The sequence below is a fragment of the Mytilus edulis genome, chromosome 13 (assembly GCF_963676685.1).
Source record: "Mytilus edulis chromosome 13, xbMytEdul2.2, whole genome shotgun sequence".
Classification (NCBI taxonomy): Eukaryota; Metazoa; Mollusca; class Bivalvia; order Mytilida; family Mytilidae; genus Mytilus; species Mytilus edulis.
In genome coordinates, this window is record NC_092356.1 from 166,732 (window position 1) to 194,565 (window position 27,834).

The 27,834-nt window shown below is 34.5% G+C and overlaps 1 protein-coding gene across 3 annotated transcripts; it reads left to right on the top strand.

Annotated features, from left to right (window-relative positions):
- The first annotated feature begins 4,320 nt into the window (after positions 1-4,320).
- Positions 4,321-27,396, top strand: LOC139500858 (caspase-3-like). 3 transcript variants are annotated; one of them, XM_071289747.1, is made up of 9 exons: positions 4,321-4,378; positions 5,411-5,560; positions 11,819-12,086; positions 19,480-19,598; positions 19,881-20,060; positions 22,461-22,674; positions 25,133-25,243; positions 25,737-25,846; positions 27,102-27,396. In XM_071289747.1, the coding sequence occupies exons 2-9, from the start codon at positions 5,426-5,428 to the stop codon at positions 27,183-27,185; spliced, it is 1,221 nt and encodes a 406-aa protein (XP_071145848.1). In that variant the 5' UTR covers positions 4,321-4,378; positions 5,411-5,425; the 3' UTR covers positions 27,186-27,396. The 3 variants fall into 3 exon arrangements, with proteins under 3 accessions (XP_071145848.1, XP_071145846.1, XP_071145847.1); XM_071289745.1 differs by having other exon boundaries at positions 4,338-4,378; positions 5,399-5,560; positions 19,477-19,598; XM_071289746.1 differs by having other exon boundaries at positions 4,338-4,378; positions 5,399-5,560.
- Positions 27,397-27,834: the final 438 nt, after the last annotated feature.

Consider the following 27,834-nt stretch of genomic DNA (forward strand, 5'->3'; position numbering starts at 1 on the left):
ATAAACTAGGGGTGATATCAGGTGCTCCGGAAGGGTAGGCAGATCCTGCTCCACATGTGGCATCCGTCGTGTTGCTTATGTGATAACAAATCCGGTAAATAGTCTAATTCGGTACGTCACATTCATGAAAGGGATTGTAGTTACGACGTAAGGAACATATCCGATATCATTTGTGAAACGGTTATTCCATAACGGTCAACCAACTCCTGATGGCGTCCGTAAAATTAACGGAGGGATGATTTCAATTTCACCATTTGACACTCTTGATTTAATAGCTTCCTTGTGAGCAGCAACCCTATTAGTCTATCAAGAAAATCATGATAGGAAATGCAAGCACGGGAATATCGTATCAATTAGGAGATATATACTCCGTATGCAGGTGCTGCTGGAATGTTGCTACTTAGAAATTGAAAGTTCACGATTGGAAAGCTGTAATCATCTCTTTTGTCGTAAAGTTTTGTTTCAAGTTCACTTTCTAGATGTAAATATAAAAGAGAAGATGTGGTATGAATGCCAATGAGACAACTATCTACAAAAGACCAAAATGACACAAACATTAACAACTATAGGTCACCGTACGGCCTTCAACAATGAGCAAAGCCCATACCGCATATAGTCAGCTATAAAAGGCCCCGATAAGACAATGTAAAACAATTCAAACGAAAAAACTAACGGCCTTATTTATGTAAAAAATTAACGAAAAACAAATATGTAACACATAAACAAACGACAACCACTTAATTACGGGCTCCTGACTTGGGACAGGCACATATATAAATAATGTGGCGGGCTTAAACATGTTAGCGGGATCCCAACCCTCCCCATAGCCTGGGCAGTGGTATAACAGTAAACATAAGAACGAACTATACAAATCAGTTGAAAAAGGCTTAACTCATCAGATGGACAAAAAATACAAATGGACGTGGCCGGGTACTTATACATCCCGACACAAAAGGACACAATGAACAGATCTGAGAGTACTCGCAGTTATCTGACAGCTACTTCAAAGCCATTAACAACTTAGTAAGTCAAGATATGTAGCCGACTTATTTGTATCTGAAGTTTCCTTTATCTCTAGTTCAATGGGATAGATGCGTTCCACATAGTCACCAAATTTTGAATTATTTAGTGAAAGAACATCATCTATATAGCGGAAATTAAAGTTAAAGGATATTGCTATTAAACTTCTTATCTTTCTTCCTAAGAAGTTCCTGCATGAAGTCAAACTCATAATTATAAAGAAACAAGTCGGCAAGTAGAGGGACACAATTTTTTCCCATTGGAATGCCGACAGTCTGTTGAAAAACACGTCCTCCAAACGTAACAAATGTGTTGTCAATCAAAAAATCAAGCATCTTGATAATATCTGTTTCAGAGAATTTTTTGTTTGAACCAGAGTGATCCTTTACAAAGTAGGAATTTTCCCTCCCTAAGACAAGATACTTGTATCTACGTTGGCCATTCTTTTTTATGAAGCAAAGCAATACCAATACTTTCAGTTTGTCTTTTAGTTTGGAATGTGGAATACTTGTGTAAAGAGTAGAAAAGTCAAATGTTTAAATACTGTTACAAGATGAAAGAGAGTTAGATTGTATGTACTCTAAAAGATCTTTGGAATTTTTAAGTATCCACATCTGATTCACGCCACATCTAGAATAGGCAGTTTCACAATAACTGTAAAGCCCGTCTTTGATTGCTGATAAAATAGATGTTGATAATTTAGAAAGAGGTTTCGTGGAGCACTTGGACAACCCATCAGTATACCGTAGTTTGAAAGGACACTTATGTAGTTTAGGTATCCAATACAATGTTGGAAGATCCAGTTCTTCATCTTTGGTTGAAATTCCAAAGGAACATAGAACAGATCTATGATTATCATCCAGGATTTCCTCTTTGGTAAGTGTTGTGAGGGTATATGTTGAGTTTCCCTATTGAATTGTCAATACCTAATTCGTTTATCAAGCAGTTTATGTAATGACTTTTACACACAAAACGATGATATTTGGGGCTTTATCGGCGGGGACAACATCATATTTGTCATGGAGGTCGCATAGGTGTTTTATCAACATTTGTGTCTTTAAAGCTTGACCTAGCATGGGCATTGATGGACCCATTCAGTTTCTTTTTCTGATTCTGATTTGTATCAAATGAACGACCTCACTGCCTTAATCCAATCGGAAATGGTGTCTACGTCTTCCTTCTCGCGCTTAGCCCATTGCGTGGCATAATCCTCGACTGAATCCATCAAAATTTTAAAGTTGTAGTCCCTATTGATGGATTTTGGCTCACGATATTTCGGACCTTTCGATAACACATTTCGTAGAGAAGTGTTATTAACAATGTTGCGGTCACTGGTAATAACGTGGTCAGCAGGATTATATGTGAATTGGGAACTAGCACAAGTGCAATCAGGAAGTTTAGACTTGATGTCGTCAATATCGAGATCCTGCAAAACGTGTTTGTAATTGAAAATTTTAGTTGCGATAGGTTTGGTATAGGTATAAGAAATTATTGGTACATACTGGTCTTTGAAATAAGGAGGTATTTTCGATGGAATTAATTTATGATGACGGATATGGCCTAAGTTGACTCCATCGAGACCTTTGTTGGCAAAGGAAAGATTAAGGAAAGATCTTTTCTCTTTTTCATCTTTACCAATGAGGGCTGGCTTGAAAAGTCTGTGACTAGCAATATCCGATATATACGGTCAACCAACTCGTGATGGCGTCCGTAAAATTTACGAAGGGATGATTTCAATTTCATCATTTGAAACTCTTGGTTTAATAGCTTCCTCGTGAGCAGCAACCCTCTATCAAGAAAATCATGATAGGAAAAGCAAGCACGGGAAAATCGTATCAATTGGGAGATATATACCCCGTATGTAGGTGCTGCTGGAATGTTGCTACTTAGAAATGGAAAGTTCACAATTGGAAAGCGGAAATCATCGCTTTCGTCGTAAAGTTTTGTTTTCAACCGACCCTAAAGGTAAATGGGAAAAACATATAAGCTCCATCTGCTCCAAAGCAAACAACACCATTAGCTTCTTAAAAGGGAATGTTAACAACACCATTAGCTTCTTAAAAAGGAATATTAACATCTCAAACAAGTCAATTAAAGAAAAAGCATATATGTCCCTGGTCATGCCTTCTTTAGAATGTGCTAGTGCAGTATGAGACCCATACCAACAAAACGACATCTACATATTGGACATGGTGCAAAGACGGGCAGCAAGGTATGTTACTAACAGATATCACAATACCTCATCTATTAGTAGCATGCTTGATCGTCTTGAATGGCCACCCTACAAGAACGAAGAAAACTTAGCCGCCGCTTAATAATGATGTATAAGCTACAACACAACTTTGTCAAAGTCGATACATCCAGTAAGCTAATATCAAATGAACGCCCTTCCAGAAATAACAACGGAAAGGCAATAAGAATTCCATCATGCAAAACAACTGTACGGAAGGAGTCCTTCTATTTAAGAACGATCAGAGAGTGGAACATCTTGCCCAACTCTACTGTCTCCGCCCCGAGTTCTGAATCTTTCAAGGCTCAGCTTCGTCATTAGATTTAAATGACATGTTTTAGAATGTGACAGAATAGTCAACCAGTTTGCGGTGGCCGCTTACCGGGGGAAAAAAGAAGAAGAAGGAGACCACAAAAGTAAAATTAAATTTCAATATGTTTTTGACTGTATTGCACAAAATGGGGCAATTGTAACGAAGAATGCCTCCAGAGATTAAATAACCCCCGAAAAAGATCAGCAAGAATACTTCTAGATGCCCTTTTCTTTTTAACAGATTGAATTGGCTAAGCCGTTTCCGACACAGAATTGTATTTCATAAACTTATTCTATTATTTAAAACCTTACAAGATAAAAATCTTGATTATCTGAAAAACTTATATTCAAAACTCTGAATTCAAAATCCGTGCAGTTAATGGTAATTTTTTATAATTCAATAAACAATGCAACATGTTTTTTCAAATTTTATTAGCTATGAGACGGCTTGCTTTTAGTGAAAGCTAATACTTGTTATTATGCTATATTTAGCCGGGCCGTGTCTAGTGGTTTCGTATCGATATGAACAGGAAACATGCAGTCCAAATATTTATCTATTTTTAGGAGAAATATATAAACATCGAAGCAGAGTGAACTGTTGTTATTTTCATTCAACTTGAAATAATTATAAACAGTTGATTTCCTCCTTATTATTCCGACGAATTTAAACATGTTTATCAGATTCATTGTTTGTTTATATGTATTTTTAAAAACCACTTGATTTAAATAATCTATTAATAGATATACGGAATTCACCTAATCTTTCCATAGTAATTATTCCCCTTGTTAATACGCGGACAAAACACATAGACGCAGGTAGGGAAAATATGTATATAAATATTTTTCTTTAGGGAATGTTACATTAACTTAAGCGTAGTGTTATGTCATGCTTGATGCATAGGGTTTCCAAAGCTCTGTTTCATCTAAAAATATAATTTTTTACTAGTTATGTCAGTTTGTCTAGCATGTTTAGTAGCATTGTGTCCTCCTATATTTTGCAAAGAGGCTTCCTTTCAAGTTTTTGTTGTATTGATATCGTGATACATGCATTACACAGAAGACGTTTACTCTTGCTCACTTGTGTTGATGATTATGGAGGCCCCTCATGGGGGGGTCCTAGTAATCACATAATCACCATTTTTTTGCCAATATAATCACATAATCATTAAATATTTGCTTATCTTTAGTAATCAAATAATCATAAACTAAAAATACAGTCCTAGGTAATCAAATAATCATGAAATATTTGGCTTAATAATCAAATAATCATTAAAAAAACGGCCAAGTAATCACATAATCAAAAACCCCATGAGGGCCCTCATTATGACATCCCTACACTTTTCTGTAGTCTAGGTCATTGAGGAGGGTGGACTCTACAACTCCATGCCTAGATACATATATGTATATAATGTTTTGTTCTTTTGTTGGGGTTAAAATATGACATACGTCATCTGTTCAATAACTGAAATGTACATGCGTTTACTTTATTGTGATGAATTAGCGAATTCAAACTAAAAATAATCATGAGAATAATGGACGTTATTGTTATTGTTACAGTATCTCATCTATAGAACTAATATACTGCATTACATTTAGATATCTCTATAGTATAGGTTGCATTATTGCTGTTTTTTCCTAATCATTTTTCAATAATGAAAAATAGGATAGTATATAAATTCAGGACAACTTTTTTTCATCAAACAACATTGTAACTATTTTTACTATATTATATAACACCAGAACAAACTTACAGTGAAATAAATCTCATTATGAGATTAAACAGTGCCAACAAATTAAACAACTTCATCTTTACTTGTTACTTAACATGAATTACAGATAATTTTACAGAAATAATTAGCAGGCATGGACGAACGTTCCCGAACGATCCTAAGGAAAGGTCGAACTATTTTAATCAAAGGATTATGTGACATCCCTGGTATATGTGATAAATTGTTTGCATATGGAGTGTTAACAGAGGGTATGATGTCAGAAATAACGGTAAGTACCGTGTACATCACATATGGAGTGTTAACAGAGGGTATGATGTCAGAAATAACGGTAAGTACCATGTGCATCACATATGGAGTGTTAACAGAGGGTATGATGTCAGAAATAACGGTAAGTACCATGTACATCACATATGGAGTGTTAACAGAGGGTATGATGTCAGAAAAAACGGTAAGTACCATGTACATCACATATGGAGTGTTAACAGAGGGTATGATGTCAGAAATAACGGTAAATACCGTGTACATCACATATGGAGTGTTAACAGAGGGTATGATGTCAGAAATAACGGTAAGTACCATGTACATCACATATGGAGTGTTAACAGAGGGTATGATGTCAGAAATAACGGTAAGTACCATGTGCATCACATATGGAGTGTTAACAGAGGGTATGATGTCTGAAATAACGGTAAGTACCGTGTACATCACATATGGAGTGTTAACAGAGGGTATGATGTCAGAAATAACGGTAAGTACCATGTGCATCACATATGGAGTGTTAACAGAGGCTTTGATGTCAGAAATAACGGTAAGTACCGTGTACATCACATATGGAAAGTTAACAGAGGGTATGATGTCAGAAATAACGATAAGTACCATGTACATCACATATGGAGTGTTAACAGAGGGTATGATGTCATAAATAACGGTAAGTACCGTGTACATCACATATGGAGTGTTAACAGAGGGTATGATGTCAGAAATAACGGTAAGTACCGTGTACATCACATATGGAGTGTTAACAGAGGGTATGATGTCAGAAATAACGGTAAGTACCATGTACATTACATATGGAGTGTTAACAGAGGGTATGATGTCAGAAATAACGGTAAGTACCGTGTACATTACATATGGAGTGTTAACAGAGGGTATGATGTCAGAAATAACGGTAAGTACCGTGTACATCACATATGGAGTGTTAACAGATGGTATGATGTCAGAGATAACGGTAAGTACCATGTACATCACATATGGAGTGTTAACAGAGGGTATGATGTCAGAAATAACGGTAAGTACCGTGTACACCACATATGGAGTGTTAACAGAGGGTATGATGTCAGAAATAACGGTAAGTACCATGTACATCACATATGGAGTGTTAACAGAGGGTATGATGTCAGATATAACGGTAAGTACCGTGTACATCACATATGGAGTATTAACAGAGGGTATGATGTCAGAAATAACGGTAAGTACCATGTACATCACATATGGAGTGTTAACAGAGGGTATGATGTCAGAAATAACGATTAGTACCATGTACATCACATATGGAGTGTTAACAGAGGGTATGATGTCAGAAATAACGGTAAGTACCGTGTACATCACATATGGAGTGTTAACAGAGGGTATGATGTCAGAAATAACGGTAAGTACCGTGTACATCACATATGGAGTGTTAACAGAGGGTATGATGTCAGAAATAACGGTAAGTACCGTGTACATCACATATGGAGTGTTAACAGAGGGTATGATGTCAGAAATAATGGTAAGTTTCATGTGCATCACATATGGAGTGTTAACAGAGGGTATGATGTCAGAAATAACGGTAAGTACCATGTACATCACATATGGAGTGTTAACAGAGGGTATGATGTCAGAAATAACGGTAAGTACCATGTACATCACATATGGAGTGTTAACAGAGAGTATGATGTCAGAAATAACGGTAAGTACCATGTTCATCACATATGGAGTGTTAACAGAGGGTATGATGTCAGAAATAACGGTAAGTACCATGTACATCACATATGGAGTGTTAACAGAGGGTATGATGTCAGAAATAACGGTAAGTACCGTGAACATCACATATGGAGTGTTAACAGAGGGTATGATGTCAGAAATAGTGGTAAGAACCGTGTACATCACATATGGAGTGTTAACAGAGGGTATGATGTCAGAAATAAAGGTAAGTACCATATACATCACATATGGAGTGTTAACAGAGGTCATGATGTCTGAAATAACGGTAAGTACCGTGTACATCACAAATGGAGTGTTAACAGAGGGTATGATGTCAGAAATAACGGTAAGTACCGTGTACATCACATATGGAGTGTTAACAGAGGGTATGATGTCAGAAATAACGGTAAGTACCGTGTACATCACATATGGAGTGTTAACAGAGGTCATGATGTCAGAAATAACGGTTAGTACCGTGTACATCACATATGGAGTGTTAACAGAGGGTATGATGTCAGAAATAACGGTAAGTACCGTGTACATCACATATGGAGTGTTAACAGAGGGTATGATGTCAGAAATAACGGTAAGTACCATGTGCATCACATATGGAGTGTTAACAGAGGGTATGATGTCAGAAATAACGGTAAGTACCATGTACATCACATATGGAGTGTTAATAGAGGGTATGATGTCAGAAATAACGGTAAGTACCGTGTACATCACATATGGAGTGTTAACAGAGGGTATGATGTCAGAAATAACGGTAAGTACCATGTACATCACATATGGAGTGTTAACAGAGGATATGATGTCAGAAATAGCGGTAAGTACCGTGTACATCACATATGGAGTGTTAACAGAGGGTATGATGTCAGAAATAACGATAAGTACCATGTACATCACATATGGAGTGTTAACAGAGGGTATGATGTCAGAAATAACGGTAAGTACCGTGTACATCACATATGGAGTGTTAACAGAGGGTATGATGTCAGAAATAACGGTAAGTACCATGTTCATCACATATGGAGTGTTAACAGAGGGAATGATGTCAGAAATAACGGTAAGTACCATGTGCATCACATATGGAGTGTTTACAGAGGGTATGATGTCAGAAATAGCGGTAAGTACCATGTTCATCACATATGGAGTGTTAATAGAGGGTTTGATGTCAGAAATAACGGTAAGTACCATCCATGTACATCACATAAGGAATGTTAAAAGAGGGTATGATGTCAGAAATAACGGTAAGTATCGTGTGCATCACATATGGAGTGTTAACAGAGGGTATGATGTCAGAAATAACGGTAAGTACCATGTGCATCACATATGGAGTGTTAACAGAGGGTATGATGTCAGAAATAACGGTAAGTACCATGTACATCACATATGGAGTGTTAACAGAGGGTATGATGTCAGAAATAACGGTAAGTAACGTGTACATCACATATGGAGTGTTAACAGAGGGTATGATGTCAGAGATAACGGTAAGTACCATGTACATCACATATGGAGTGTTAACAGAGGGTATGATGTCAGAAATAACGGTAAGTACCGTGTACACCACATATGGAGTGTTAACACAGGGTATGATGTCAGAAATAATGGTAAGTACCATGTACATCACATATGGAGTGTTAACAGAGGGTATGATGTCAGAAATAAAGGTAAGTACAATGTACATCAAATATGGAGTGTTAACAGAGGGTATGATGTCGGAAATAACGGTAAGTACCATGGGCATCACATATGGAGTGTTACATTTTGTAACAGAGGGTATGATGTCAGAAATAACGATTAGTACCATGTACATCACATATGGAGTGTTAACAGAGGGTATGATGTCAGCAATAACGGTAAATACCGTGCACATCAAATATGGAGTGTTAACAGAGGGTATGATGTCAGAAATAACGGTAAGTAACGTGTACATCACATATGGAGTGTTAACAGAGGGTATGATGTCAGAGATAACGGTAAGTATCGTGTGCATCACATATGGAGTGTTAACAGAGGGTATGATGTCAGAAATAACGGTAAGTACCATGTGCATCACATATGGAGTGTTAACAGAGGGTATGATGTCAGAAATAACGGTAAGTACCATGTTCATCACATATGGAGTGTTAACAGAGGGAATGATGTCAGAAATAACGGTAAGTACCATGTGCATCACATATGGAGTGTTTACAGAGGGTATGATGTCAGAAATAGCGGTAAGTACCATGTTCATCACATATGGAGTGTTAATAGAGGGTTTGATGTCAGAAATAACGGTAAGTACCATCCATGTACATCACATAAGGAATGTTAACAGAGGGTATGATGTCAGAAATAACGGTAAGTATCGTGTGCATCACATATGGAGTGTTAACAGAGGGTATGATGTCAGAAATAACGGTAAGTACCATGTGCATCACATATGGAGTGTTAACAGAGGGTATGATGTCAGAAATAACGGTAAGTACCATGTACATCACATATGGAGTGTTAACAGAGGGTATGATGTCAGAAATAACGGTAAGTAACGTGTACATCACATATGGAGTGTTAACAGAGGGTATGATGTCAGAGATAACGGTAAGTACCATGTACATCACATATGGAGTGTTAACAGAGGGTATGATGTCAGAAATAACGGTAAGTACCGTGTACACCACATATGGAGTGTTAACACAGGGTATGATGTCAGAAATAATGGTAAGTACCATGTACATCACATATGGAGTGTTAACAGAGGGTATGATGTCAGAAATAAAGGTAAGTACAATGTACATCAAATATGGAGTGTTAACAGAGGGTATGATGTCGGAAATAACGGTAAGTACCATGGGCATCACATATGGAGTGTTACATTTTGTAACAGAGGGTATGATGTCAGAAATAACGATTAGTACCATGTACATCACATATGGAGTGTTAACAGAGGGTATGATGTCAGCAATAACGGTAAATACCGTGCACATCAAATATGGAGTGTTAACAGAGGGTATGATGTCAGAAATAACGATAAGTACCATGTACATCACATATGGAGTGTTAACAGAGGGTATGATGTCAGAAATAGCGGTAAGTACCGTGTACATCACATATGGAGTGTTAACACAGGGTATGATGTCAGAAATAACGATAAGTACCATGTACATCACATATGGAGTGTTAACAGAGGGTATGATGTCAGAAATAACGGTAAGTACCGTGTACATCACATATGGAGTGTTAACAGAGGGTATGATGTCAGAAATAACGGTAAGTACCATGTTCATCACATATGGAGTGTTAACAGAGGGTATGATGTCAGAAATAACGGTAAGTACCGTATACATCACATATGGAGTGTTAACAGAGGGTATGATGTCAGAAAAAACGGTAAGTACCGTGTACATCAAATATGGAGTGTTAACAGAGGGTATGATGTCAGAAATAACGGTAAGTACCATGTACATCACATATGGAGTGTTAACAGAGGGTATGATGTCAGAAATAGCGGTAAGTACCATGTACATCACATATGGAGTGTTAACAGAGGGTATGATGTCAGAAATAATGGTAAGTTTCGTGTACATCACATATGGAGTGTTAACAGAGGGTATGATGTCAGAAAAAACGGTAAGTACCATGTACATCACATATGGAGTGTTAACAGAGGTCATGATGTCAGAAATAACGGTTAGTACCGTGTACATCACATATGGAGTGTTAACAGAGGGTATGATGTCAGAAATAGCGGTAAGTACCGTGTACATCACATATGGAGTGTTAACAGAGGGTATGATGTCAGAAATAACGGTAAGTATCATCTTAATCATATACATTAATGCATAGAAACGTTAAATGTTCATATACAATATTAAGGCAATACAATTGAGAATAGAATCGGGGAATGCGTCAAAGAAACAACAACCCGACCACAGAACAGACAAATAAGCTAGATTTGTCTCCATTTCCATTAGGTATTTTGCTAAAGTGATCTTTCTTGGTTGTTAATATTTTGTTTGAACAGTTGTCTCCCCTTAGTAAAGGTATATGCTGTTATTGTCTTCATTTCTGTATTTTGATGTATTATACATAAGGAAAGTGAACCATCATTGGTTTTTTTAGCTATAGATCAGTTTTAAGAAAAGGAAGAACAAAATCAACTAAATAGTTCAAAATGAAAATAAACCCAAATGAGTTGAGATTAAGTAAATAATATCCGGAAAAAAAGATATTACGTTTGGTAACACCGTTGCTTAACGTTTTGTAGGGGGGGAAATGTCATGTGCAATACCTTCTCAATCTTTGCTATCGAATTAGAAAATACACTCCCTTTCGTGTATATTTACATATGTAAATCTATAATAATGTACTGCTTGGTTCTTTTAACAAGTTTAATTTAGAACTTAATTGGACAAAGTCCTCTACGTCTATTTTAGTTATCGTAACTATTTTGCAATTCTTTTTTTCTTGTTATATATATTATGTTGTTCTCGGTCATTCACAAAGGAAACATATGCTTTACTTCGATTATTTACACTTTTCATATTAAAATCAAAATTAATATTCCAACTTGTAATTACAGTCTGAACATACACGAGAACAACAAGCTCGCGCACTTCTGGACATACTACCACGTAGAGGTCAAACAGCTTACGATTATTTCCATCAAGCACTTGTAGACACGCACAATCAAGAACTCGCTGATGTCCTGAAGCCAGAATTTGCAAGCAGACCAGAATTGTCAAAAGCTAAAACATTTGAAGAAACACCACAGCGTTACGATAGAACAACATTACAACATGCTGCTTCTGTCGGTTCGCCAATAATTGATCCTCCATCATTATTTTCAGGTAACTTATTATATGAAAACAACAAACTATCCCTATTTTGATAGGAAAACAACAAACTATCCCTATATTGATAGAAACACTACAAACTATCCATATATTGATAGGAAAACAACAAACTATCCCTATATTGATAGAAACACAACAAACTATCCATATATTGATAGGAAAACATCAAACTATCCCTATATTGATAGGAACACAACAAACTATCCATATATTGATAGGAAAACATCAAACTATCCCTATATTGATAGAAACACAACAAACTATCCCTATATTGATAGAAACACAACAAACTATCCATATATTGATAGGAAAACATCAAACTATCCCTATATTGTTAGAAACACAACAAACTATCCCTATATTGATAGAAACACAACAAACTATCCATATATTGATTGGAAAACATCAAACTATCCCTATATTGATAGAAACACAACAAGCTATCCCTATATTGATAGAAACACAACAAACTATCCATATATTGATAGGAAAACATCAAACTATCCCTATATTGATAGAAACACAACAAGCTATCCCTATATTGATAGAAACACAACAAACTATCCATATATTGATAGGAAAACATCAAACTATCCCTATATTGATAGAAACACAACAAACTATCCATATATTGATAGGAACACAACAAACTATCCATATATTGATAGAAACACAACAAACTATCCATATATTGATAGGAAAACAAGAAACTATCCCTATATTGATAGGAAAACAACAAACTATCCCTATATTGATAGAAACACAACAAACTATCCATATATTGATAGAAACACAACAAACTATCCCTATATTGATAGGAACACAACAAACTATCCCTATATTGATAGGAAAACAACAAACTATCCCTATATTGATAGAAACACAACAAACTATCCATATATTGATAGAAACACAACAAACTATCCCTATATTGATAGAAACACAATAAACTATCCATATATTGATAGGAACACAACAAACTATCCCTATATTGATAGAAACACAACAAACTATCCCTTTATTGATAGGAAAACAACAAACTATCCATATATTGATAGAAACACAACAAACTATCCATATATTGATAGGAACACAACAAACTATCCCTATATTGATAGAAACACAACAAACTATCCCTATATTGATAGGAACACAACAAACCCTCCCTATATTGATAGGAACACAACAAACTATCCCTATATTGATAGGAACACAACAAACTATCCATATATTGATAGAAAAACATCAAACTATCCATATATTGATAGAAACAGAACAAACTATCCCTATATTGATAGAAACACAACAAACTATCCCTTTATTGATAGGAAAACAACAAACTATCCATATATTGATAGGAACACAACAAACTATCCCTATATTGATAGGAAAACAACAAACTATCCATATATTGATAGGAACACAACAAACTATCCATATATTGATAGAAAAACATCAAACTATCCATATATTGATAGAAACACAACAAACTATCCCTATATTGATAGACACACAACAAACTATCCCTATATTGATAGGAAAACAACAAACTATCCCTATATTGATAGAAACACAACAAACTATCCATATATTGATAGGAACACAACAAACTATCCCTATATTGATAGAAACACAACAAACTATCCCTATATTAATAGAAAAACATCAAACTATCCATATATTGATAGAAACACAACAAACTATCCCTATATTGATAGAAACACAACAAACTATCCCTATATTGATAGGGAAACAATAAACTATCCATATATTGATAGGAACACAACAAACTATCCCTATATTGATAGGAAAACAACAAACTATCCATATATTGATAGAAACACAACAAACTATCCCTATATTGATAGGAACACAACAAACTATCCCTATATTGATAGGAACACAACAAACTATCCATATATTGATAGGAAAACATCAAACTATCCATTTATTGATAGGAAAACATCAAACTATCCATATATTGATAGAAACACAACAAACTATCCCTATATTGATAGAAACACAACAAACTATCCCTATATTGATAGGAACACAACAAACTATCACTATATTGATAGGAACACAACAAACTATTCCTATATTGATAGAAACACAACAAGCTATCCCTATATTGATAGAAACACAACAAACTATCCCTATATTGATAGGAACACAACAAACTATCCATATATTGATAGGAACACAACAAACTATCCCTATATTGATTGAAACACAACAAACTATCCCTATATTGATAGGAACACAACAAACTATCCATATATTGATAGGAACACAACAAACTATCCATATATTGATAGGAACACAACAAACTATCCCTATATTGATAGAAACACAACAAACTATCCCTATATTGATAGGAACACAACAAACTATCCCTATATTGATAGAAACACAACAAACTATCCATATATTGATAGGAAAACAACAAACTATCCATATATTGATAGAAACACAACAAACTATCCATATATTGATAGGAAAACATCAAACTATCCCTATATTGATAGAAACACAACAAACTATCCATATATTGATAGGAACACAACAAGCTATCCCTATATTGATAGGAACACAACAAACTATCCATATATTGATAGGAACACAACAAACTATCCCTATATTAGTAGCATGACCTGGTACAGACATACATACAGGCTATCCATATATTGATAGCATGACCTGGTACAGGCATACATACAGACTATCCATTTGAGGAATAACAGTACTGTAGTTGAAGAGTTGCCACCGTCAATTGTAGATTTGACGGTCGCAAATGCAGTTTTAATGGCGACGCGTAGCGGAGACAGTAAAACGGAGATTTGCGACCGTCTAATCAAAGTTGACGGTGGCAATTCCTCGACTGCAGTACTGTTATTCCAATTCTAATGCATTACAAAAAGAAAAAATACGATAAAACTTGAAAAAATTTCTAAATTTGTCTAATAAAAAAAAATCCGCGAAACGTCGTGAATGATTTTGGCACACAGACATCATGGCTAAACGTGACGTCATACAAATGAAACTTACAAACTCGAGGATATTACGTCACCTGTACGCTTCAAATTCGGATAAAATTACATTAAAACGGCGAATTCGAGGTATGTGTTGTTTTATTTTCGATTATATAGTAGTAATCGAACATTTGTTGATTCATCAATTCAAAATGGCGGGTTCCTCCTCAGTTACGCCTGGTCAACTGTGGATTTGACGGCAACTTTTAGCCAATGGAAAAAAAAATGTTCATTCAAGTTGCATTAGAATTATTAATAGCATGACCTGGCACAGCCATAAATACAGATTATCCATATTTCTAATGCAATTATTTTGTAACGATTGTTTTAATTGGATGACGGCAAGCGTAAAATTCTCTATCTCCTTGTCTTAAACTAAGGAAGCCGACATTTTGAATTGCGGAATGTATTGTCATGTTATTTCTACAATAATAAACAAAAAACTCACTTGTTGCGCCTAAAATGTTCTTTTTATACGACCGCATACTTTTAGTTTTCGCACTCTAACTTTAGTAAAAGTGAATAGAAATCTATGAAATTTTAACACAAGGTTTATGACCACAAAAGGAAGGTGGTGATTGATTTTGGGAGTTTTGGTCCCATCATTTTAGGAATTAGGGGCCAAAAAGGGCCCAAATAAGCATTTTCTTGGTTTTCGCACTCTAACTTTAGTTTAAGTTAATAGAAATCTATGAAATTTTGACAAATGGTTTATGACCACAAAAAAAAGGTTGGGATTGATTTTGGGAGTTTTGGTTCCAACAGTTTAGGAATTGGGGGCCAAAAAAGGGCCCAAATAAGCATTATTCTTGGTTTTCGCACAATAACTTTAGTTTAAGTAAATAGAAATCAATGAAATTTAAACACAATGTTTATGACCACAAAAGGAATTTTGATATTGATTTTGGGAGTTGAGGTCCCAACAGTTTAGGAATTAGGGGCCAAAAAGGGACCCAAATAAGCATTTTTCTTGGTTTTCACACCATAACTTTAGTATAAGTAAATAGAAATCTAAGAAATTTAAACACGAGGTTTATGACCATAAAAGGAAGGTTGGTATTGATTTTGGGAGTTTTGGTCCAAACAGGTTAGGAATAAAGGGCCCAAAGGGTCCAAAATTAAACTTTGTTTGATTTCATCAAAAATTGAATAATTTGGGTTATTTGATATGCCGACGCTAACTGTGTATGTAGATTCTTAATTTTCGGTTCCGTTTTCAAATTGGTCTACATTAAGGTCCAAAGGGTCCAAAATTAAACTTAGTTTGATTTTAACAAAAATTGAATCCTTGGGGTTTTTTGATATGCTGAATCTAAAAATGTACTTAGATTTTTTATTATTGGCCCAGTTTTCAAGTTGGTCCAAATCGGGGTCCAAATTTAAATTTTGTTGGATTTCATCAAAAATTGAATAATTGGGGTTCTTTGATATGCCAAATCTAACTGTGTATGTAGATTCTTAATTTTTGGTCCCGTTTTAAAATTGGTCTACATTAAAGTCCAAAGGGTCCAAAATTAAAATTAGTTTGATTTTAACAAACATTGAATTCTTGGGCCTCTTTGATATGCTGAATCTAAACATGTACTTAGATTTTTGATTATGGGCCCAGTTTTCAAGTTGGTCCAAATCAGGATCCAAAATTATTATATTAAGTATTGTGCAATAGCAAGAAATTTTCAATTGCACAGTATTCAGCAATAGCAAGTAATCTTCAATTGCACAGTATTGTGCAATAGCAAGAAATCTTCAATTGTACAGTATTGTGCAATAGCAAATATTTTCAATTGCACAGTATTGCACAATCGCAAGAAATATTTAATTGCATAATATTGTGCAATAACAAGAAATTCCAATTGGATTTCAATTGGAGTTATCTGTCTTTGTCCAGAATAGTAGTTGAATCAACTTAAATCATTGTTTTATACAATATACAATGTATATTCACTTTTACTACCAACTGATAGATTAAAACAATCTTTACCATTCAGTGATAACATGTCAAGCACTTTTTTTACATTTTAATATTTTATGATGTATTTAATTGAGTGGTTATTGTTGCAAACTTCATTAGAAATTTGAATTGAGATCAGTTTTGAAATAAGGGAAAGGGGGATGTGAAAAAAAAATTGGGGGGTCAATTTTTTTCATTTCAGATTTCATAAATAAAAAGAAAATTTCTTCAACATTTTTTTGAGAGGATTAATAGTCAACAGCAAAGTGAATTGCTCAAAGGCAAAAAAAAAATTTTAAGTTCATTAGACCACATTCATTCTGTGTCAGAAACCTATGCTGTGTCAAGTATTTAATCAGAATCCAAATTTAGAGCTGAATCCAGCTTGAATGTTGTGTCCATACTTGCCCCAACCGTTCAGGGTTCAACCTCTGCGGTCGTATAAAGCTGCGCCCTGCGGAGCATCTGGTTGTCAAATGTTATTACATTCTGAAGCGGAACAGAAGCCAGAAAACGCCCGGTGTTTATGTCTGACGCCGGAAGCATACCTATGACGTCACCTAGTGAAGGGACCAAAGAAGATAACATCTTTTCGCGGAATTTTCTTTAATGAAAATTTTACACTTAAATAATGATTGAAATTTAATTATGAACTTGTTTTGCATTAGAATAGAGATAACTGTATTGTATTTGAAGCTGTAAGGACGTCCATCGGTAGTTTTACTGTAGCAAATTTAGTTTACCTGGCGACGCGGAGCGGAGCATTACCTGGTACAGGTATACATACAGACTGTTTATATATTGATAGCCTGACCTGGTACAGGTATACATACAGACTATCCATATATTGATAGCCTGACCTGGTACTGGCATACATACAGACTATCCATATATTGATAGCATGACCTGGTACAGGCATACATACAGACTGTTTATATATTGATAGCCTGACCTGGTACAGGTATACATACAGACTATCTGTAGTGTCGATGGTTCATGTTTAATATGTATCTGGCCGATTTAACGAAATACATTCGAGAAGACACGTTTATTCAGCATTGTTTACAATCATAATATCTGGTACCCAACGGGTACTTTCATACAGTCACAGATCGTACAGAACAGCCACAGCACTATTCAGAACGTATCAATATCGAATATATGACAATACTTAATATACTACACTATCCATATATTGATAGCCTGACCTGGTACTGGCATACATACAGACTATCCATATATTGATAGCATGACCTGGTACAGACATACATACAGACTATGCGCTATGGTCTTTGTCTATTGTTTAAAGCCGTACGGTGGCCTATAATATAATTTTGGTGTATTTTTTGTATCTTTTGAATGTTGTTTCATTGGCAATTATACCCTACTTCTTTTTTATATATACAATATAGTTGGCTAAGTCAATTTATATATACAATATAGTTGGGTAAGTCAGTTTATATATACAGTAAAGTTGGCTAAGTCAATTTATATATACAATATAGTTGGCTAAGTCAGTTTATATATACAGTAAAGTTGGCTAAGTCAGTTTATATATACAATATAGTTGGCTAAGTCAGTTTATATATACAATATAGTTGGCTAAGTCAGTTTATATATACAATATAGTTGTCTAAGTCAGTTTATATATACAATATAGTTCGCTAAGTCAGTTTATTTATTTTGTTTTACATTTTCTGTTATCCCAGTTTGTACTTAAATATAGGAAGATGTGGTGTGAGTGCCAATGAGACAACTCTCCATCCAAGTAACAATTTAAAAAGTTAACCATTATAGGTTAAAGTACGGCCTTCAACACGGAGTCTTGGCTCACACCGAACAACAAGCTATAAAGGGCCCCAAAATTACTAGTGTAAAACCATTTAAACGGGAAAACCAACTGTCTAATCTATATAAACAAAACGAGAAACGAGAAACACGTATATATTACATAAACAAACGACAACTACTGTACATCAGATTCCTGACTTAGGACAGGTGCAAACATTATTTCTGTCCTTATTTGACCTTATTACCTTATAGACTTTTTTCATATTATCGGTTTTTTACCTAGAAATTTATATTTTTCGACAGTTTACCTTCTCTGTGTATGACATCCTGGTACGAATTCAAGTAAGAGCAACATAAAGAAGTAATATAGAGCTTTTAATCGGTACAATGTATTGGGAATAATAAATGCCTTATCTTTTTACTTTACACGACAGATGTATCGAAAAACAGCAAACTTCACCGATTATATGCTAATTTTACTTATTTTGGTTACTTTTGATTGACCGAGTACAAGGACAGAAAATGTTAACTGTTGAAAAAATATAATAACCCTGACTTAAAAGTCGGTATGTATGAAAATCGTCTATTTATATTTCTTTTTTCTTTTTATTAGGAAGCATTGATATACACTCTACAGATATTGTTCCTCCATTTACTCCAGAGACTGTAGAACCAATGAAAATACAAATGCAAAAATGTAACAGACAACAGATTATGAGCAATAACCCGGATGTATGTAAAATACTATTAATTGTCAGAAACTACAAGTATATTAATTTATAAATACAGAAATTATCCAGCTCTATGTCATGTGTATGCCAGTTTGATATACATTGTTCGCTAGGTGTACAGAAACATGACGAAATACATTTTCAACTACTGAGTAAAGTTGACAGAATTTACTAACATCATGTCGTTTTTAAGTAGTTTATATAATATCAATGACTTTTAAAAAAATCTTAAAATGAATTCACCTTTATTTATTTATATTTGTTTACTCTTTGTCAATTCCAGTGTTACATCATGGACGGTAAACCCAGAGGAAAACTAATAATCATTAACATAATGTCATTCGATGACCATGGTATTCCATCACGAGATAAACAGGCACATGATCTGTCAGCATCAAGCTTAACGCTGTTATTCCAACAGCTTAAATTCAAAGTTGTGCTAAAAACAAATATAAATAAAATGGTAAGTGATTAAGACATCTCACCTCTTAAATATATCAATTATCAATTTGAAAAATCAGCCTCTTATTTAATTTTTGGATAGAATATGATAAAATATTTGTAAAATAATAATGAAACAGAGTTTATGATAACAATTTCATTTAAACTAACAAAAAATGTATGAAAAAAATGTTATATCTAACCACAATTTTAATAACAAAATGAAGTGTTTTTTTTGTACAAAAAAATGCATTTTACTATAGTCGAACTTTACAATGTGAGACATTTCAAAATTAATCGTATTATAGATGATTGTTTACATCTTGTTTGATTGTTATACGCCAAAGAATTAGTACTTTGTGCATAGCCTCCATTCAAAAGGATAACCGCCTCTTAACGTCTTCTAATTCCTGCCATAAATCGACTAAATTGTTACTATGGTAGCAGCAACCATTTATGATGAAGGGCATTGTTTATTTCATGACGTGTTTGAACTGGCGTGTCCAATCGTGCACTTTACGACAAAAGAGATGATTTCAGCTTTCCAATTGTGAACTTTCCATTTCTAAGTAGCAACATTCCAGCAGCACCTGCATACGGGGTATATATCTCCCAATTGATACGATATTCCCGTGCTTGCATTTCCTATCATGATTTTCTTGATAGAGGGTTACTGCTCACAAGGAAGCTATTAAACCAAGAGTTCCAAATGGTGAAGTTGAAATCATCCCTTCGTAAATTTTACGGAAGCCATCACGAGTTGGTTGACCGTTATGGAATAACCGTTTCACAAATGATATCGGATATGTTCCTTACGTCGTAACTACAATCCCCTTCCCTTTCATGAATTTGACCTACCGAATTAGACTTTTTACCGGATTTGTAATCACATAAGCAACACGACGGGTGCCGCATGTGGAGCAGGATCTGCTTACCCTTCCGGAGCACCTGAGATCACCCCTAGTTTTTGGTGGGGTTCGTGTTGTTTATTCTTTAGTTTTCTATGTTGTGTCATGTGTACTATTGTTTTTTCTGTTTGTCTTTTTCATTTTTAGCCATGGTGTTGTCAGTTTGTTTTAGATTTACGAGTTTGACTGTCCCTTTTGGTATCTTTGGTCCCTCTTCTTTTACGCCTAATAGTAGTTACCCATATATGCTCGATATGGTTCAAATCCGGGCTACGATAGGGTCAAGGAAGATGAACCGAATTCCATTGGAACTATGGATCGTCCTCCTCGATGCTAATTTTCAACTTTGGCGGGCTCTACACTACATTGGATACAAACAACTGTGTGTCTGTTCGTATGCAAAGTCCCCGAAATGGTCCTATCGCACGATAAACAGTAGCGATTAGTCGTTCTCGAACAGTTCTATTCTTATTTAAAGGCTTTGGTATGGCCACCACTCTCTTTTTATGATTGTATTGTATTTTGACCAACCTGCAATATGCTTGATTTTCCCAAGCAGATGGTATAGGGGTATTCTTGATCTCAGAAGGTCTTTAACATCGTTTGTTGCCTGATTTTTATTCTCAGAACGACTTATAGTTAAATGGTGATGACCAACACACTATGTAACTATATATGATATATATTTAAGGAATGATGGAATATTTCTTTTCCTGTCTATGGAGAAATAACATTAAAATGTGGCACACACTGAATAACCCGCGTAGCACCACGGTTTTTTTATGTTATTTTGAATAGAAATCTAAAATATTACAGTTATTTCATATAATTTAATTCTAAATTCCATTTTAAACCGGAGTAACCCACGAAAAAACGGTGATGACCTCACGGTCACATGTCTACATTATGTCTATGAGCTGATCAACAAAACGACTTCAGCCAATCTGAAGACGCGTTACATCCAAAATTAAATTATAGTTAAATAGATATTTTGATTCCGGTTTATATATTCATTTGATCCTATTTCGACTCTTTAAAATTCAAGTGTCTATCCTAGATTGAGGTAATTTTTATGACTCCGTAACTTTATTGTTTTAAATTAGTATACAGATCCACTTTTCACATCTTGTGATCAATTTATTTGGCAATCGTCAAGGGCAATCATCAGGGTTTAAGAACATCAGTTGTTCGACCTGTTAGTCAAATGCATTTTGTTACAACATACTTTTTCACTTTTTTTGGTCATTTGGAAATTGTTGTTTGTGCTGTATTTAGACACCTCTACAACGATATTTGTTTTACAAGCACACGTATAAAAATTGCAGTTTTTATCCAACGCAATCATAGGTTTGAACGTTGTTTTCAATTTAGACTCAGTTTTATAGGTTGCTCTTGCAGTTTAATTTGGCTGTTAATACATTGAAGTTTACATAAATAAACAAAATTGGGTTGCTGTTTCTATTTTCTTAATAATTTTTAGAGTCTTTAGTAAAATGTACGTTTTTTGTTTATAGGAATTATTAAGTCTGATAAGTGCAGAACAAAACAATCCTGACACGTACGACTGTTTTGCTATGGTTATTTTATCTCATGGACATGGTGATCTGATATTCATGAGAGATGCAGAACCTCTGAAAATGCAAAATATAATGGATCAGTTTGATACAGAAAACTGTCCAAAACTGAAGGGGAAGCCGAAGCTGTTCTTCATTCATGCATGCCCGTCAGGTAAGATTTACATATTTTGATATGAGCGTCACTGATGAGTCTTATGTAGACGAAACGCGCGTCTGGCTTACTAAATTATAATCGGTACCTTTGATAACTATTTACACCCATGGGTCGATGCCACTGCTGGTGGACGTTTCGTCCCCGAGGGTATCACCAGTACAGTAGTCAACACTCCGGTGTTGACATGAATATCAATAATGTGGTCCTTTTTCCTGGAATAGGTCCGGTAAAGCCCGATTTTGGCCTCACATTTGAGGTTCTTTTAACGAAAGTTTTTGGACACTTTTTAAACACTTAAGTGTCTATTTCAATTGATTCCATGAGTTTATATGAAAGATGTTAACTGAGTTTGTCATTAAAAAGGCTCTGATTCAAGCTTAAATATGAAAAATCTATCAAATATGCCAAAAAACGTCATTTTTTAGATGATTTCTGTCAAAAATGAAAGTGACTGCATCTGTTGTCATCCTCAAAATTTAAATATGTTATGTATTATCATCAAATGCAACTTACATTTCAATACTATGAATGAACACGAATGCGGCCACTTTCATTTTAAACGGATACCGTTTAAAATTCAACCAAAATGCTAAAAATTTGAAGATTTCAGTAATTTAGAATGACTTAATGGTGCTAGAACGAGATATTTGTGCGTTGCATTGCCAAAAAAACAGTTCATATTTATGTAGCAGAAGCATTGTACTTTCCAAAAAATAGCTTAAAGACTACACGTTCACAATTTTCTAAAACTGCTATATTTTGGGGCCAAAAAGTGGTCTTACTGAACCTACTCCTTTCCTGTTTACAAAACTTTGAATTTTTCGAAACACTAAAGATTTTCTTATCCCAGGCGTAGATTACCTTAGCCGTATTTGGCACAACTTTTTAGAATTTTGGATTTTCAATGCTCTTCAACTTTTGACTTGTTTGGCTTTATAAATATTTTTATATGAGCGTCACTGATGAGTCTTATGTAGACGAAACGCGCGTCTGGAATACTAGATTATAATCCTAGTACCTTTGATAACTTTTACACCACTGTGTCGATGCCACTGCTGGCGGACGTTTCGTCCCTGATGATATCATCAGCCAAGTAGTCAACACTCCGATGAATATCAATAATGCGGTCCCTTTTCTAAATTTCCTGTTTTCAAAACTTTGATTTTTTCGAAACACTAAGGATTTTCTTATCCAAGGCATAGATTACCTTTAATAGCCGTATTTTGGATCCTCAATGTTTTCAACTTTTTATTGTTTGGCTTTATAAATATTTTGATATGAGCGTCACTGATGAGTCTTATGAAGACGAAACGAGCGTCTGGCGTACTAAATGATAATCGTGGTACCTTTGAAAACTTTTACAGTATGTCTTTTGTACTTTGGATCGTTTTGTGTTGATCAATCTTTAGTTTTCTATGTTGTGTCATCTATTATATTGTTTGTCTGTTGGTCTTTTTTCTTTTTTAGCCATGGTGTTGTCTTGTTGTTTTTGATATATGAGGTTGAATGTATGTTCTATACATATCACCCTGCCTGTCGTAATAGTCTTTTTGTCTTATTGTAAACAAACCCTTTCCTGTCGAATTGAAAGCTACTGTTGTGTCTAATTGTAAATACTCCTCTTAAGTTGTCTTACAATTTTCTCTTTTGTTATCTCCTTGTAAATCCCTTGTCGTGTTGTAATTTTTCTCCTTTCTTGTTTTATTGTGTAAACCCCTTTTTTGTTACATGGTAGAAATGACATTTTTTTTTTCATTTTAAACACCCCAATTTAAGTCTTTTCTTGTCTCATATACATTATTCCTGCCTTTGATGGTTTTTATGTGTCTTCTTTCTTGTCTTATATCAAATACCCCTGATCCTGTCGTTTTGTAAGTATTCAAGTTTGTGTCTCATAGTACTGAAACATCCCTGGCCTGATGGTTATTACTTTTGTTTCTTTTGTATGTTTTCCCTTGTCTAATCGTAAAAGAGCCTGTTCCTGTCGTATGGGTAGTATTTCCTTTTTGTCTCATTTAAAAAAAACCTGCCTTATCATGTTGTAAATACCCCCTCTCCTGATAATGTGGTGACTATTTGGAACTCATTTATCCCATGGAACTAGAGATAAAGGATACTACAGATACAGTTAAGTCGGCCTCATATCTTGACTAAGATCTAGAAATTGACAATGAAGGTCAGTTGAAAACAAAACTGTACGACAAAAGAGATGATTTCAGCTTTCCAATTATGAACTTTCAATTTTTAAGTAGCAACAGTCCAGCAACACCTGCATACGGGGTATGTATCCCCCAATTGAAACGATATTCCCGTGCTTGCATTTCCTGTCATGACTTTCTTGATTTGTTCAATGTATGCACTGTAATATTTTGTTCATTATATGTAGTGTATTATATTGTTTATTATATGCAGTGTATATTATAATTGTTTATAATATGCAATGTATATATTTTAGACTGTGGCGAACCAGACAATACTGAGATGAGCAATATATTCCCACATATTCATGAAGACCACCATACCCTTACCAAAGCAGATATTTTCTTAGCGAGGGCTACTAAATACGGTAATAACACATTTCATCATAGCGAGGGCAACTAAATACGGTACTTCCATATATCATTTAGCGAGGGCAACTAAATACGGTAAATTCATGTATTATTAGTGATGGCTACTATATATACGGTAATTTTATTTATAATCTGAGCGATGGCTACTTAATATGGTACTTCCATTTATTATCTTACGAGGGCTACTTAATACGGTTGTTCTTTTTATTACCTGAGCGAGGAGTCTTATGGTACCTAATTAATGGAAATAATAAAAAAATAATGGTTTCCGGAATATATTAAATGAAGAATTTTTTTTATCCCTAGATCATCTCTGATCATAGCTCTGATAATTGTAGGAAACATTCTTTTCTTCGATGAGTATTATTTTTATTTTATTCTTTTCAATTGAATGATTATTATCATTATTTATAACTTCTATACTTTTTTGTTGATGATAAAAATATCTATATTTATATATATATATATATCAGAATTGTTTCCTTTCAGACCCCATCATTTCAAATACAGAATCCAAGGGTTTCTGGTTCATCCAAGCGTTTGTACACATAATGAAGTACCATGCACATCACAATCATCTGTTAGATATTATGACAAAGGTAAACAATAGAAAAAGAAAGAATATGAAAGCAGTACATGTACAACAAAAACTAACAAAAAGCTAGGAACAGTAAGACCTCAACACGGAGCAAACTTACTCTCACATCACTGCTAATTTAAGAAAGCCTCTAAATATAACACCGCCGGTATTTAACAATTTTCATAATTTCATTCGAAAGCAAATATTTGAACGAATATATAAATGTGACATAAAGCAACTACATTTATTTTGAAACAATATGGATATTGAAAATGTATAAATGTATTACTGCTCAAACGGAAAACATATAAGAAGCAAACCATTGCAAGTAAACTTAAACCCGGCTTTGTGTCTTGTGCTTAGAAAGTGTAAACCGTTCCTACTCCATTTATCGTAGCACACTTTGTGTTGTTTAGGAAGGGGGAATTCCTTAATGAGGTGCCTTTATTAATAAATAGGTTATAAACTCATAAATGAGTGCTTGATTCAGGTTTCGCCATTCATCACACTCTTTCTGTATCGGTTAACCGGGTGATTATACTGAGTTCTTGAAACTGTTGAAGGGGTGAATTCATTGACTTCCAAATCAAAACAACATCTGATAAACAAATTTAATAATACTTTTAGATATTTGGCTTGAAGACGAAATAAATCTATATTTGTAAGGGATTCTGTATAGCTTCGGAAGCCAATACATAGTTGGAACTTTCATTGTATTTGGCTCTGCTTGTAAAGCGGTGGCTAAAAGTTTATGTTTGTTACAGATTTCGTTTTCTGAAAATGGAGTCAGTTGGAATGTTGGTGAATTGGTGATTTCCTTTTTTAGAACCTCAATGTAAAATTTACGTCAAACAATAATAATATTATTAGCAGCTTTATCGGCCGGGACAAAAACAAATTCTTAGGCTACATGTAGTTCTTTTAGTTTATGTTTGATACGAGAAATAGGTTTATTGTGGTTATTGTTAATAGTAAAATGTTCTTTAAAATGTTGAATACGTATATCAACTATCTTCATTACTGAATTAAAAAAAGAGTCCAAAGATTTTTTGTCAGCTTTTTCCCGTTTTATCCATTTCATACAGTAAGTATGGAGTGAGTCGTGGATGATATTACGACACTCATTCCAATTAATAATTGAAGGTGGACGATATTTAGGTCCTTAACTGAGGAAACTTATATTGTGCATATCTTAAACTAACTATTGTACTACAATAGCACATGATTTAGCCATGTTCATAATACTTTTCTTTAACAATGTTTCTTTCTATTAGGTGAATGGATTAGCACAAGAAGATGACCAACTTGTTGAAAGTATGAATACATTGACTAGATCCTTATACTTCTTCCCTGACTAGCTCCTTATATTTCACCCAAGACTAAATCCTTTAAATTCTCCCCAGACTAATGTATAATGACCATAGAGAAAATGTCAAATGTAATGAATGTTGCCATTTCCTATGTATATTTTAGTTGATAAGCTGGACAATTGTGAAATGTATATTAATTTTATCATTGTTTTGACTTGTAGCCTGTAGAATGTATTCACATAAATTAGATTTTTATTGCTGCTGTTTGTGTCATTAATCAACCAATGTCTGAATCAAAGAAATGTTGGGTTTTTTGTTTCTCCCAGGAGAAAATTTACCCAAACTTAAAGGAACTGATTTCAAACAAATCAATTATTTTCTGTATAATTATTACTCTTCTTATCTACATTTAAATATTTCAGTTTCACACAAAAATATACGACAAAAAGGACGATTTTTATTTAGTTCCGTACTGTTATTCTACTTTTTTGGATGGTCACGTTCCTTTGACACCATCTTACTGTGTTGACATGTGACAGTGTCACAGCGTTTTCTGTACCCGTGTTTGTGCAGCGTTTGTTATGCCCGTGTTTGTTCGTTCGTTCTACCTGTTTGTGTGTATCGTTCGCCTAGTTTATAATAGGCTCTTTTTTTTAATCTGCCATAGATTTGGGATGGTATGACGCCATATTTACCA

What these genes read in the sequence shown, in the direction of transcription:
- LOC139500858 (XM_071289745.1), top strand. Translation starts at nt 5,426, where the DNA reads ATGGACGAACGTTCCCGAACGATCCTAAGGAAAGGTCGAACTATTTTA. An exon ending in TCCTCCATCATTATTTTCAG is followed by an intron (nt 12,087 to 19,476) that starts GTAACTTATTAT and finishes TTTTCTTTTTAT; the next exon opens with TAGGAAGCATTGATATACAC. An exon ending in AGCGAGGGCTACTAAATACG is followed by an intron (nt 25,244 to 25,736) that starts GTAATAACACAT and finishes GTTTCCTTTCAG; the next exon opens with ACCCCATCATTTCAAATACA.